Raw genomic sequence first — 15,241 nt, forward strand, 5'->3', positions numbered from 1 at the left:
CTCTGCCAGCCAACGTAACCTCATCTAACCCTCCTCCATCTTTTTCATTCAGCAGAGGGTCCCAGGGTGCAAGCCCAGACCAGCATGCTCCATTAGATCAGTCACCCAAGCCCCAGAATTGTGGGACTGGTAAAGGATGAACTCGGCCACAGACTCAGGGAAATAGGATCATGTCTAGAAAACCGTGTGACGCATTAATAACCCCCGCGCTACCGTTGGCTCCGCGGCCGTTAAGTGTTGCCGCCGAACGTTAACTTGTCCTGAATCAAAATGCTTTCATTAGCGTGAAGCTAAATCTACGTCCAGAACCCTGATAAGAAATTATGGGAATGCTGAGGCAGACAGATGGCATTAAACATTATTGTTATCGTTCCTCCGGCCACATTAGCGCAACGGACAAATGATCTGATTATATGCAAATGCATTTGTACAAAAGACACCGAAATGTGTCTGAGCAGGGGATGACCATGAACCAAATGAAGCTAAAGCCACGTTTGTGTGTGTGTGTGTGTGTGTGGGTGTGTGTGTGGGTGGATGGGTGGGTGTGGGTGTGTGTGTGTGTGTGTGGGGGTGGGTGTGGGTGTGCGTGCTCATCAATGCAGACAGGCACATGTCACAGGATTATGAATCAGCTTAGATGCGTCGCAGCAGTGACTGATTGCACTGTTGAGCAGATGAAAACAAGACTAAGACCTTGTCCTGGCTCTGGGTTTCAATCCTTTTTTCACCGATACTCTTTCCACACAGAGTCCATCAGCAACTCCCATTTCAGCTCTCTGAACCACCATCACGTTGATCTGAGCAAAGGTAGGCAAATGAGTAAGAGTTGGCCTTTTCACTTAGTTTAATTGTATTTTCTTTATTGTTTACCCTGTGATAGTTAGCCTGGGTTCATCATGTACGCTCATCCCCCCCAGGTTAAATACCAGAAGGGTTGTGGATCAGTTTTAGTTTAGCCTGTCTCAGCAGTGTGAAATCACACTTCCGTTGTGTGTCCTCACTTGTGTGTCCCCACTTGTGTCTGCTGACAGTGTGTGTGAGTGTGTACTTGTGTGTCAGATAGAGAGAGAGAGAGAGAGAGAGAGAGAGAGAGAGAGAGAGAGAGAGAGAGACCCACACAACTGAGGAACAGCTAGGAAAAGGGAGCTCTGTCTTTGTATAAACAATCTGAGGCAGCATCTCTTATGCTAATGTCTTAGCCCGATCCTTGCTCATTGCATTTACATTTTCTCTTCTCCCTTTGGAAGACTTGCAACAGTAGAAATCAGCTCAGCCTTGCTTAAAAAAAAATGTGTAGCCCCTGAGTAATTTGTCTCACTCTCCGCTGGCACCCATTTGAGAATCTGACACAGTTTTTGGTCCGGCAGCGATCCTCCATCCTTCGCCCTCCTATCCATCAGAGGATCACAGAGATTCCCTGGCACCAGAGGAACTCACACACTCTGAAACCATCCATAAGCATTCACATCAGTCCCACACACTCCCGACGGAGACCCCACACCACTCCATTGTAGATCATCGCCATCAGCCGATCACCGATGAGTCCTCTCATGTCCACCCTCATACAAACCTCATGGGAACTGAGGAGAGACACTCAGAGTTGAGGAATAATAATAGAGGTAAGGCTCAGCGGGCCCTAGATGATGTTAGATGTAGAATATAAACTGTAGAGAACGGGATCATCTCTAGAAGGGGTCATTTTCACACCCAGCTAGTGACATGGTGTTAAATGTGGGGAAAATATTAATGCTACCACGTTGCTTTGTATTTATCACACAGCTCTACCTGCCACAGCAGCTGCCAGAAAAGTCATTTATCATTGGTAATGTGTCAGATATTTGCCAAATGACAATCAATTCACAGCAAGCGATCATAAATTAGCAATGTGGAGTCTACTGCCCCCTGTTGTCCAGCTATGGACATGTCAAACCTGGGAAAGGAGCGGAGGGAAAATATGTTAGAATTCTAAACGTCCTTCTAGATGTGAACTCATTAGAGTGCAGTTGGACTCGATCCACATGTCACAGGTGTTGAGTTGGTTTTTTTGGGGGTTTTTTAAGAAAAGGATCACCCAGTTTTTGGGGCTTTTCCCTCTCAGTCACTTCAGAGAAGGCAGGACCCCTGAAAGCTCGCCACTGGTGTCAGGTGGTTGTCAGGGCCGAGCTGATTGAGACGAATGCCAAGAACTATTGGAATCACCCCCCCCAGCAGCACAGGTTACTGAGATTAAATGCCTTTGTGCTCACTGCCAGGCCACATCGCTCTTCCAGGCAGCCGTGATTCCGAAATCCTGGGTAACAATAGAAGAGATTAGATAGAGTTTGGGTTTTTTTTCCTTTGGTTTTTCTTTTTCTCTCCGACACAGCTGTGCATGTGAGCCACCGTGACAGATGTGTAAGAGAGCAGGTCTAGTGGGATCGGAGCTGGCCAGAGGTGGAGGCGAGGTAGGGGTTGCTGTGATGATGATGTTGTGTGAAACGGTCCACAGTGCTGTGAGAACAGCTCCTGGCATCCGGTCTCACATGGGGCCCAAAGGAGTAGAGAGGGATGAAGGGGAGCGAGTGGGCGTGAGTTAGCCTGAAGGGGGGAGGCTACGCAAGGGAGCTACGCTGCTTGCAGGATGCCTCCTTCTAAAGTGGGATAGCTGGAGCTATTCGCCGCCTCAAGGGGAAACAGATGGAAGCGCGCAGCTTGGAATTCTCCGGGGGTCGGGCGATCATTAGTCCCTCAATGACAAGCGGGATGTGGCTGCTTCGCGTCATCAGTTGTTTGTATTTTTATTCTTAATGTGTGTGTGGAGGCTGTGTTGATTTACTGAATTGTGCATTCGTCGTAGTAAACAGAAGACGGATCAATAAAGTGGACAGTTTTTACATTAGACTTTAATTTGTGCTCGCCGTAGCCGTGAGGTCACTGCCCCCTACTGTATGTTCTTTTGTTGGGAACTAAGAAGAGATCCAAAAACAAGGGACTACTAAGCTTTTTGCCTTTAATGATTCCTCTGAGGTAGAACTAAATGGTCCTTTTGTCTTCTCGATTACGTTCCAAAATGCAGTGAATTCAGTCGTAGTGTACACCAGTACAAGTTGTGTCACACCAAAGATGTTGCTGCACCCAAGGGAGAGCTTAAACTCACCACGTGGAAGAAGAGGCACTAGATCCGGGTCTTGCAGGGTGAAACACTATATAGCACACTATAGATCTCCCTGTTGCTGCAGATGTCCACATTTAAGCCTCGTACAGTCAGAAAAGAAAAGCAAAGTCAGTTATGGAGGGGAAAAGGCTTCAGCTCCAGTCAGAAAACCTCACATCATTAATTTCACACCAGAGATGAAAAAACTGCTGCAATGAGTTTGTTTTTCAAGAATTTCACAGCTTTTTCCCGAGCTCAGGGCGGAAGCCTGTGATGGAGCAATCCAGCACCTGGGAGGGAAAAGGGAAAACAAGGTCTCTGAGGGACATGAGAAGGAACAGGCAAATCATATCAGTAATCTTTACCTCCTGCTGTTGGCACCCAATTACAGAGTCGTCTGGGATCAGGTTGCAGAGGACAGCGCATGTAAAGTAACTTAAAATAAGAAATTAAGATCAGAAAAATTAGAAAACTAACCTAGGGAAAACAGTACTGTATCAAAATTATTGTTATGGTGCAGGAAGTTATTGAAAAACTGGCATGAAGAGAGACTGATGTAAAGCTTTCAGATGCTTTTGCTGCTAATGTCACCGATGAAGCCATTTGTCAGTTTCCCACACCTTTGAAGGGCACGTGCATGCGTCTCAAGGTCATCAAACCTCCTCTGAACACAGAGAGCAGAGTGAGGTGGAGCAAGAAGAAGCGGAAGACGAAGGTATCTAGCAAGCTCTAGCAATCTTCTCATCAGCTGCTGCTCTTCGCTCTGTCATTGACGGTCATGGTTTTCAGTCTCCAACAACTTGGGGGGACACGAGCATGACGCACATGTCCACAAAGCCTCACACGTGCACGGCGGGATGAAGGAGGAGCATGAAGGTATATTTTTATACAGTGTGGTTGAATGAAACATTAAGAAGCCACAGAACAATGAGACTGAACTTCTGGCTAAAATCAAAATTTCACACATGCCCAATCTCAGAAATACAGCAGAAATCTAGGGCACAAATGCCGAATTTCTGGTTATTTTAATGGATTTTGTGGTGCGTCGGTGTTAATGAGATTCATGGCCACAAAACCTCAACTGAAGAGGGGCATAAAATGAAAGAAATGCTAACTGAAAGGTGTCTGCCACATGTAGCAGAGGCAAAGAGCCACTCTGGTTACACACTGTGGGTTACGTGTGGTGTGAGAAGTATGACAGGTTTGTTTTTTCATTTTTTTATGAGTCGCAATAATGTCTGAGGTACATGGACATGAGACGCCAGAGCAGAAAACATTGACTTCTATAGCGCATCGCGAGGAAAAGGAAGTGAAGGAGCATAAAGGTACCACAAATAGAGTAGATTCTGTCCTCAAATGAAGTAAATGTCATCTGTCTAAAAGATCCGTGCTTTGTCAGACTTGCACACGTCTGACAGTCATTTGCATGACGCTCATGGCCACAAAACCTCATCAGAGCATGTGGAGAGAAGACACGAGGAGCCACATGGAGGTATATTACATCCATGTATTTGTGGTTATACCTGACGTGTGAAGAACGTGATAAAAGTGTTGTGTTGCAGTGTTCCACACATCAGAGGAACATTCACGTGAATCTTATGGCCGTAGAACGGTCTCTCCTGAGAACAAACAGGAAGAGGAGGGAGAAGGTGATGCCATCATTTGTAGTGGATGGAGTTGTGTTGTAGTATTAGTGTGTTGTTTGTTTTTCATTTTAAAATGTAACTTAAAATCACAACGGGGGGGGTTTCAGTCTCCCATAAATCTGAGAAACACAGACATGGAGCTCATGACCACACATCTTCATCCACACATGAGGAGGAACATGAACATAAAGGTACATTTAGGTTCTAAATCAATGGCTATGCATTATTGAACTGTAAATAAGCTTTTTTTTTGCTTGTAGTTTCAATATCGTTTGTGGATTTTCAGCTTCCCATCGGTCTTTTGAACATGAACATGAGACTCTTGGCCATGAAATCTCCTCTGCACAGCTGAAACATGAACATGCACATAAAGGTATATTTAGGTACCTAAATTGTTGACTGTAGCAGTTTAAACACGATCACAGCAATCAGCAGTAAAACATCTTTTTTTTTTTAAAAAAAAGGCCCTTTTTGGTGTTTCAGTTCCCTCACCTGCACATGGAGATAAAGAGGAGAAACACGAGCAGAGAGGTATATTCAGGTCCTAAAAGCATAGTCGTAGCAGTAGCTCAGAGCAACAACAGCATCGGCTGGCACAGAACAGCCTGATCGGTGCATTTCAGTCATAACCGCTGTTTCAGGTTCCCATGAGTCCCAGCAACACGGACACGACAACCACGGCCACAAAACATCACCGTCCAGCAGCCACGAGCAGGACGGCAAACATGGAGGTACATCTGCAGATTTAGAGGCTTTAGTTGGGTCTAGAAAAGCTTCCCATCGTAGTTTGATTGTGTCTGACAGTAGAAACCGTAGTACAGTCGTTGTTGCTGTTCCTGCAAGGGTGGAAATCTGCCCCAACGTAGATGAACCGCTTAAAAATGGCAACTCGCAGCAAAAATGGGAGGCACCGAAACTGAAATCCGGCTGAAAGCTACTGCGCCGTGGCTTTGCCTGCTTATTTATTCTTTCTTTTTCTCCTGAAGAGAGCGTAAACCTTACCCCTGGGATATTTCCACGTGTTGTTTCAATCACGTTTTTGATGTCTTAGTTTGGCAAAAGTCTTTTGAACATGAACCCAGGACTCGTGGCCATGAAAGCGCATCTGCACACGGAGAGAAAGAGGAGGAACTCGAGCATAAAGGTACATCCTTAGGTGCGGAGTTGTCGAGGTAATTATGTTAAATCTGCAGGGACAGAAATATGCATTCGATGCGTAGAACAAGAAAACGCAGAAGACATGAGTCAGCATGTTTTTATTTTGCAACACGATTGTGCTTTTTCAGTTTCCCATAAGTCTGACGGACACAGACATGAGACTCATGGACACAAAACCTCATCTCAGCACGAAGACCAAGCCGAAGGGCACGAGCGTGAAGGTACAGCAGAATGCTGTAGGAGTAGTGATGAGCGTGCACTTATCTTTTAACGACTGTGGTGTGTCAGTCCTGCATATGTTTCTGGAACAAACACTTGATGCTCATGGCCACAGAATCCCACCGAAGCATGGGGAGGAAAGGGGAGAGGAGGGAGACACCCAGATGAAGAGTATCTTTTTTAGGGTTGATTGTGTTGGGTTGGAGTTCGTCGCACCTTAGTCGGAGGAGTAGGGCAGAGTTTGTGGTGCAGTTCATGTCATCGGAAATATTTTTTTTGACTGCTGCGGTGCTTCAGTCTTCCACAATTCTGAGGTGCATGAACATGAAAGTCATGCCCACAGAGCAGCTCCAGCCTCCCCTGGACAGAAACAGCAGGAGAACCATCAAGGTATGTTTCCTGTGGCAGATGCTGCATTACAATCCTGGATAAAAGGGGAAAAAAGGTTTTTAAAATGCTGCATTTCAGTGTCCCACAAGCCTGAGGGACATTTACACCAGACTAGAGGCCACCAAACCAGCCCGTCCCAGCACGGGAAGGAACAGGACAAAGGTATCCAGGCAGCGGCTTCGCAGATAAGGATAGCAAAGCAGCAAATCAAACCGCTCTCGTGGCAAAATAACGCCAACTTTTTTGTTTTTCCAGTCGCTCACAATCTTAACAAACATGTGCACGAGGCTCATGGCCACAGAATCTCGTCTGGACACGTGAAGGAGGAAACAAATGTTGAAAGCAAAGGTACCGCAGTTTCAATAGTCATGGCCCCATTTGCAGAAAAATGAACAGGCATTACAGTAACGTCACTACTTTGGTGTGCCAGTCAAGCATTTAGAGGGAGACCCACGCCATGGTCATGGGCATGAATCAAGTCCCGACGGGCAGAACCACGGGCATCAAGGTACATGTGTACATATGCAGTAGTCATGGCGTGCAGATTTACTTTAGCGTAGGCCTCGTTTGATGGCAGCTGTGGTGTTTCAGTCTCCCACGAATCCAAAGGGCATTTACACGAGATGCATGGTCATGTGACGAGAACCTTGTCTGGACACGGGGAGCACGTGCATAAGGAAGGAGAAGGTATTGTTCCATGTAGCATTAATGCTGGTTGTTAAAGCTGAAACCCATCAAGCATGATTCTCCTACAACTTTTATTCATTTCCGTCTGCGGGCTGTCTTATTTCCCTCCAGCTCAGCTCTGTTCTCAGGCAGAGACGGTTTTCTGTCCCGTTCCGCCGACATCTGTCGCGTTTAGGTCGCTGTCCCTCGTCATTACCTCATTGTACTCTTCCTGTAGCATCTGTGTGTGGACTATGTAGTGCACCGCATCCAGCTTCAGCCTCAAAGCTACAGACAGAACATTCATGAAACATTCAGTTTCTCTCACCGGGGGAAAAAAACCTGCAGCTGGAACTCCTGTTTGATGTAACGGAGGCTAATATGGAACTGTGACTTTGGTCGACCTTGTGTGGTCGCAGCGTGCAGATCCGTGATGTTTAGGAGAGAATTTTTGTTCGTGCTCTGGTGACAGACTCCCACCAGACTGGTGGACACGCCCATGAGACTCATGGCAGCAAAACGGCGTCTGAGGGCGGCAGGAAAAGGGAGGAAGGAGGTGAAGCTAAAGCGAAAGGTACCACATTTATTTAGAAATGGCGTCCGTTTTCTCGGTGTTTGCAATGACGACTGTGGCATTTTAGCCTCTCATAACTTTGAGGGACACGTTCATGAGCACCATGGCCATAAAACTACAGGCTCACCTGGGCATGAGGAAGAGGAGGAGAGTAGAGAAAGAACAGCTGAAAAGAGAGGTAATATGTTTTGCTGCCGTGACACCAATGCAATAGATGGTTAGTGTTGTGGAAAGTCTGTAGATTTAGATTCAAGTCTAGATTTAGCTCAAACAATAGTCAGCTGATGTTGGTTGTAACACAGCTGCTTCTGTGCAATGTCACTAAAAGTTCATTTAGGAATTGTTGCCACTTTTTAGTGCACCACATCGTTGAGAGCGTTGAGGGGGAACAAGGGCATCATGAAACCCCAAAACACAATCTTGGCAAACAGGAAGAAGAAGGTGAAAGGCAGAAAAAGAGAGGTAACCCCTGAACACCCTGCTATTAAAATAAAATCAGTACTAAGAACATGTGCAAAGCTACAAATAGAATCATGGAAATGTCTACTACTACAGCTAGGTGAAGCTTGTGTCAGATTTTTAGAACAAAAAGACTCCCCACCCCCTTCTCTGTAGTGCTGGTAGCCTACATGCTAGTCCGCTGCAGCTGTGTTAAGGTTTATCGCCATAGAGGACCGGCGCAGCGAACGATGCAGTGGACAACTCTCACACCGATTCCTTCATCCCTCAAGGGCTTCTGAAACTCTTGATCTCAGGAGAGCCGCAGGCCAGAGAGCTGTTTGGGATCATATATGATGATTTTCCAGGTAAGAGGCCGGTGCAGGCAGCACGTGGTCCGAAGACACGCTGCTCCGGTAGAGCCTTGTGGTAGCTATAGCGGCCAATCGGTGCCAACAGTAGAAAACCTGTGGAGAAGGCCTCCGCTCTTTTATGTTTGCCCTCTCTCTTGATTTCTTCCCTTTGCTCCTCTTCTTTGTGGTTCTGTTTGTTCTATTTGCGTGTTCGAGGTAAGTCCTTCCACTGCAAATGTTCCCGCGGATGCTTGTTTGCCACTCTTGCATTTGTACTTTCGCTCTTTTTCGATAAACACCAATTAAATGCCATCGCAACTCAAACTTTCAATTTGTGAGACAATGTTCCCGTTTCTTTAGTGTGTGGAGTAATTGAACATATATATTTAATTAGTCAGTCCTTTCCAGCTCTGCTAACGTGGCTCCCTCAGTGCTGAGAGAGGCACTTTATGGTGTTCTTCCTTTAAACCAGCTCATTAATTATTCAGCTGGCATCACCAACCAAAACAATAATAAAATAATAATGTGATGGCTGATTAAACAGCTAAACTCCGACTTTTTAGTGTGCATTTAAATGTGTATTTGCATAAACCCGCCTGGTAAATGCCTCTTTAGAGGACAGCGATGCCTTGCAGCACACCACTGCAACCAACTTCTAAAGCTTAATAAAACCTTAATTAGGTGCAGCCAGAGCTGAGATAAATGTAGAGAAAATGTAGAGCAGCAGCACCGCACAATAATAGATATCGGGCTTGTGGGAAGATCAGAGTTAAAGGTCTCGACTGAGCAAGCGCTCCAGCGTGGAGAGCAAAACCTGCAACCGGATCCTCTCAGTTAATTCAGGATTTACAAAGAGAAATTTTAATCAGGACCCCCCATTGTGCAGCAGAAACCAAACGCAAAAGCCGGGAACGAGGACCAAACCGAACGAGGAGAGGCCGTTAAAGTTAAAGAGGGTGAGAGTGATTTCAAGCCTGCTGAGGAAACACCTACTCCCTCTTCCCCTTCTGTGTGTAATAATCTACTCATCAGTTAATGCAATTAAAATTCCCAAACATAATTAACATGCCTGCGCTCGCGCGCCTAGATGCTTACGCACAAACATGCGGAAGATAGCAGAATTCCCATTAGCAATCAGTGTGGCCCAGTGAAGCAGACTCAGCAGGATCGGACAGAGAGCGCTTTGTCTTAATTGAGCCAGGACAGAATCGGGAAGTCGAGTCATAAAACACGCTCAGACACATTCAGAGCTCAGGGCGCCGACTCTTTTGGGCCGCGCTGACGTGCCGGTGTGTGTGTGTGTGTGTGTGTGTGTCCTCTCAGACTGCGAGTGCTACGGCCACTCCAACCGCTGCAGCTACATCGACTACCTGAACATCGTCACGTGCGTCAGCTGCAAGCACAACACCAGGGGCCAGAACTGCCAGCACTGCAGGCTGGGATACTACCGCAACGCTTCTGCTGAACTGGACGACGAGAGCATCTGCATCGGTCAGTGTGCTGCTTTAAAGCGCCAATACGAAAAGGTGTCTAAGTTATAATGATGCAAACATCCTGGACCACCGTTAAGTCTAATTTGCGCCCGAGCAAAGTAAATTTCCTGTGAGCGCACCCTAACGAGAGGTCACGGTAAGCCGAGTGTTCATTTGGATCCACCTGGAGGCTGACTGTAAGGTGTTACAGAGTGCGGTGTCAGATCGTGGCCGCATCCCTCGAGCAAGAGCACAAACCCTGACGCATCTGAGCGCACGTTTAACACAGTTACACTGAGACGCTTTCGACCCAAGCACTCTGATCTAAACAGAAATTCACGAAGATGCAGTCAAAATAGTTTATATTTGTCTGATCAGAGCATCTTTGGCTCTGAGACTCATCTAAGTGATATAAAATGCCTTTTCGTTGAATTAATTTGACATAAAAAGGCACTGAAAAAAATGATTCCATCAATGTGTGTGCAGCTCTGCGGGCTTCACTAATCTGGAATCAGCCAGACTGTATTTACAAGAGTGCGATAGATCGTTTGAATTGATCAGAAGGCTGTTTAATTATGCAGCGCAACAAAGGGGCTTTTGCATTTCCCTCCGCTGCTCAAAATACCAATATGTTGGAATCACTTATTCTGAGAAAGCTCAGCATTCTGAAACTTGAGAAAACAGCATCAATTAAAGTTTTAAAAAACGGTTGTGAACGCAGCATAAATACAGATTACAGTGGATGCGGACGTTTCCGTGAAGATTTGACTTTCTGGTAAATACAAATTATTATATATACCGCAGCACTGATGTCATAAAATCATCATAGCAATCAGCCGTTAGCTGTAACTGTATTCAGCTGCAAGTTAACCACACGCACATGCATTTTAATGCCAGATGTGAAAGGTTACACTCACATTCCACCTCCTCTCTTCCTCCAGAATGTAACTGCAACCAGATGGGTTCTGTCCACGACCGGTGCAACGGCACGGGCTTCTGTCAGTGCAGAGAAGGCGCCGCGGGGGCCAAGTGTGACGACTGCCTGCCAGGATACTACTGGAAGCAAGGCTGTCATCGTGAGTTTAATGATGGATTCATGTCTAAAAATACGGGGGCCGATGAATTGCAGCAGCCTCCCGGAGACCATTTAGCTGCTGCGTGTCCCCACGTTTATTTACCCCTGTGGGACTTGATCGTGTAGCTCATTAGCAGCAATAACTCCTATTTTAATTGATTACCTGTCACCTCGTAACCCCAATACAGGGAACCACCCACCTTGACCGTCCACCACGTTGTCAGGGGCCTTTCACGGTTCTACATGCATAAACCAGTTAACCCTCTGCAGAAACACCTGCTACATCCATTCATTACAATATGGGACATCTTATATATTAGTACAGCAGAGCCTAATTAGCTTTAATGCAACGAAAATCCATTTTACGTAATTTCTCACCAAGGAGATGGGAGACTCCTACGCTTTGCTAGAGAAAGTGCAGGAAAAACGTATAGAAAAGTGGCGCATGAAAGTAAAGAAGCAGGTGTTACCTGTCGATGTCCCAAAGGACAACCTGGAGAATTCATCTAACCTCTTTCCTTCCTCCTGCTTCCTTCCTTTCTTTCTTTCTGTCTGGCCTAAATTCGACTCCTCCCCACTCATCTCTATTTCCTCCCGTTTCCCTGGCTCATCCCCACACCCGTCTTCCTCCTTGTCAATACATCTTTTGTCTCCCTTTGTGTCGTTTACGCCCCCACTCTCCTTTTCCCGCCGGTTTTTCTCCTTACCTCTGTAACTTCCTCACCCGCCCTCCCTGTCCTGTCTGTCTCTGCTTTGCAGCAAACGTCTGCGATGAGGAGATGCTCCTGTGCCAGAACGGAGGGACGTGCTTCCAGAACCAGAAGTGCATCTGTCCTCCAGAGTTTAAGGGGGTGCTGTGCCAACAATCCCGCTGCGAGGCGGGCAAGGACTGCAACGCTGCCTCTTCCCTGCGCCCCGCCACACTGCTGATCTGCACTCTGCTAGCCCACATGCTGGCCATGTTAACTCCCCACTGAGCCACAACCCCCCTCCCTCCCCCCTCGTCCGACCAAGGAGTGTGTGTATATGTGTGAGAAGGTGTGTGTCACATGGGGCCAGTGGGAACCCAGGGGTGGCCGGAGCCGCCTCGGCCATGGACTCGGGAGAAGCACACACAGCAACACTAGCAAAAGCGCGCGCGCACACTCAACAACTAGCACACACACACACACACACACACACACCCTGATAGGACTGTTATGCTATTGCGTGTGCATAGGTGTGAATAGGACAAACAAAAGAAACGACGGGCAAAACAGGAAATGCAGCCAGAGGGAGAGAAATCATGCCAATCACTGTTCCCTTTATTCCTGCTGGAGCAATGTGCATCAAACCAAAAAGCATAAACAGAACATTTAAAGAAAAACCACCACTGTTTCACTTCGGAGGGAATGGCTGTTTTACCACACGGACCCTTTTTTTGGTTTCGTTCCTTTTGGGTCGCCACGCGCTCCTGCATTCAGGACCTCGCTTCCGCCAGCTTGCGTGTGGTCGGACTCTGCGAGAGCGTGACGGCGTGACCGGAGAGTCGGGAGGCGAGGCGCCCCCACCCCCCACCCCGCTGCTGAGGCCTGACTCGTACGATAACCAGGTTTCATTTTGTCTCAGAAGATGACTTGATTTGACATTTATCTAATTCCCGCTGAATTTCTTTTATTTTTTTTATTATACCTTTGATCAATGTATCTAATGTGCCCACTGATAAGTCGCTGAAATTATACATATTATATAATAGGAGAGTTACAAATTATTTAAAAATGAAATAGTCACTATTATGATTGTCATAGGAATGAGTGATTGTTGCCACACTTAGCGAGACTTTATCTTCACACAGTATTCAGGAAACAGAATTTATCAGAGTTAAACTTGTGAAAAAGGCAAAAGGTATCAACCACGTATCATTATATGACATGATTTGAATATTTTTTTGTAGAAATTATTTTTGTTTGGAGTTGCAATAAATTATAAAAAAAAAACTGTATTTCATTTACAAGTATTTCAGATGAACGTTTTATTACACTGAGTGTAAATCTTGCAGTAAATATGACTGTTATTTGCCTTCTTTTTGTCTTTTTATTTCGTTGGGGTGCCGTTAATCTTTTGTTTCAAGTGGCGGGAAAAAAACATAAGAGGAAGTTTAAATGAATGTGGCGTTAAATATTTATTAATCGGGTAAATCCGACAGTGTGACACGGCATTGCTTTCCTCATAAGAGAATATCGGCTATTTTATTCAATAAAAGCTAACAAGCAGTGTTTATGCTGGAAATGTTGCTTGCTAACCTAGCACACCAGTTGCTCATTTTTTCCCAGTGATATAAATTCTAAAGATCTGTTGCCAGTCAGTCCTGAGAGACCGAGCGACCGACTTTGCAGGATTTCTCCTCTCTGCCTCACAGATGCTGATGATGGTCGATCTGCAGCAGCTGCAGGGGGGGGAACGCCCTTCAACTTACTTTTTCTTTGCAAAAAAAAAAAAGAAAAATACAACTGAAGGATGTTTTATTGCTGAGTCAGCTCAGGTACGCGGCGGATAAATAGACAAGAGTTCTGCATTACACAAGTACGGAGAGCATGGCAGAGATGAAACGCGAGACTAAGCCTGAGAGAGATGACAAGACGAAGCTGAGCTGGTAGTAGCTGCATTAGCTATTCTGTATGTGAAGGGCTCCCCATCTGAGCCCGGGTATTGAGACGATGGAGGGAGCCGAATATGGAACACTGAGACCTGATGTAACGGAATACGTCTCTATGTGCTGCACAGTATTAGTGCCAGGAAATGTTGCCCTGTGGCAGGAACCTCCACCTACTGCGGGTTATACACTATTAAAATATATATGGGATATAATATAGAGATTTTACAACGGCTTCTTATTAGTTAAAGGAGATTAAAATTTGAACATCCCACCCTCAATATTAGCACGTTGTAAAAACAAGCGAATGCCCATTCATTTGCAGCTTCTGATGCTCCATTTAGTAAGAAGAAATGTAATACCACAATGTTTATGTGATCAGTGTGTTGTAAATGTTACTGTGACAACTAATCTGACCCCCCTCGGAGACAATCAGTCCCCATATTAAAGAGATGGAGAGCAGCACACAGAAGTAAGTGCTGTGTCACCGCTATAAGATGAGTCGCATCATCTCTGCACCTGCCAACACTTGGGTCTATTTGTGCAGAAGGTCAGCGGATGAATACGTTTGTCTTAAGTCTATTGAAAGTGACATGTCTCTTCCTGTCGTGTCCTGTTTTCCCAGCTGTACCACCTCCGCCTGCCTGGCTTCTTCTCAGCTGTGGGTTCTATTTGGGTCCCTCAGGCTGCCCTAAAATTCCCTTTATGAGGTTTTGTTTTGAGATAACCACACCGCGATATGACTATGGGTTTGTTCCTGTCAGAGTTCAGAACGTTGTAAAGATTCTTGTCCATGACCTGATTCCTCCTCGAAGTGTTCCTCTGGAGCTTCAGTGAAGATGATCCAGGGTTTCATCATCGTTCACACAAACATGGGAACAGCAAACCTTTACAAGTCACGTCAGGGGGAAAAAAGAAGCTATTCCTATCTGACAATTATCCAAGGAAGCAGGAAACTACCAAACAATCCCGACATTTAGTGCTACATGAACCCGAGCGCGTGTGGAAGGTGATCTACGTCACCGGAGTAAGCGAAACCGTGTCTATGTCAAACTCCACCTGTTAGCACCGAAGTGGCGCGATGGCAGTGTGCCTGTGAAAATCGCTGAATAAAATTGAGTCAATATGCATGAATAATTTATGTATCACCATGAGAGCAGCGTGCAACAGTTGGCCTGAGAGGCCTGACATCGGCTGGTGCAGAGATTTGGTGTCTCTCCGCCAGACGCCATGCAGGAGATGGCACAAGTGTTGGAATGCGCACAAATGTTATTTACAGTAGTGCACCGAGCGTGCGTCCTCTCTGCTCCCCATTAGTTGGTCAAGTTCCCGACATGTCCGCCCGAGGCGATTAGCCTGAGGCTAAGCTAAAGAAAATGCAAAGACATCCAGAGGCCGTTCCAGACTTTAAATTGGGAGTTTGCCAACTCCATCGCACATTTCCCTCAAGATCAAGCTCAGATCTTTGGAAACTGTGAATAGGTC

At 46.1% G+C, this 15,241-nt stretch overlaps 1 protein-coding gene across 1 annotated transcript in view; it reads left to right on the forward strand.

Moving 5' to 3' along the window:
• ntng2b (netrin g2b) overlaps positions 1-13,182 on the forward strand; it is a 41,277-nt gene extending 28,095 nt beyond the window's left edge. The window contains exons 6-28 of the mRNA XM_029837605.1: positions 748-807; positions 1,368-1,619; positions 3,744-3,848; positions 3,923-4,009; positions 4,360-4,458; positions 4,533-4,625; positions 4,696-4,782; positions 4,887-4,970; positions 5,066-5,152; positions 5,263-5,310; positions 5,421-5,510; positions 5,831-5,923; positions 6,066-6,158; positions 6,226-6,327; positions 6,454-6,546; positions 6,625-6,708; positions 6,802-6,894; positions 6,977-7,054; positions 7,138-7,233; positions 8,518-8,592; positions 9,901-10,068; positions 10,991-11,125; positions 11,884-13,182. Coding sequence (XP_029693465.1) covers positions 748-807; positions 1,368-1,619; positions 3,744-3,848; positions 3,923-4,009; positions 4,360-4,458; positions 4,533-4,625; positions 4,696-4,782; positions 4,887-4,970; positions 5,066-5,152; positions 5,263-5,310; positions 5,421-5,510; positions 5,831-5,923; positions 6,066-6,158; positions 6,226-6,327; positions 6,454-6,546; positions 6,625-6,708; positions 6,802-6,894; positions 6,977-7,054; positions 7,138-7,233; positions 8,518-8,592; positions 9,901-10,068; positions 10,991-11,125; positions 11,884-12,101 — 2,420 coding nt within the window. The 3' untranslated portion in view covers positions 12,102-13,182. The remainder of the gene's footprint in view (positions 1-747; positions 808-1,367; positions 1,620-3,743; positions 3,849-3,922; positions 4,010-4,359; positions 4,459-4,532; positions 4,626-4,695; positions 4,783-4,886; positions 4,971-5,065; positions 5,153-5,262; positions 5,311-5,420; positions 5,511-5,830; positions 5,924-6,065; positions 6,159-6,225; positions 6,328-6,453; positions 6,547-6,624; positions 6,709-6,801; positions 6,895-6,976; positions 7,055-7,137; positions 7,234-8,517; positions 8,593-9,900; positions 10,069-10,990; positions 11,126-11,883) is intronic.
• The last annotated feature ends 2,059 nt before the right edge of the window (positions 13,183-15,241 follow it).

Source organism: Takifugu rubripes, chromosome 6 (genome assembly GCF_901000725.2).
Source record: "Takifugu rubripes chromosome 6, fTakRub1.2, whole genome shotgun sequence".
In the NCBI taxonomy this organism is placed as follows: domain Eukaryota; kingdom Metazoa; phylum Chordata; class Actinopteri; order Tetraodontiformes; family Tetraodontidae; genus Takifugu; species Takifugu rubripes.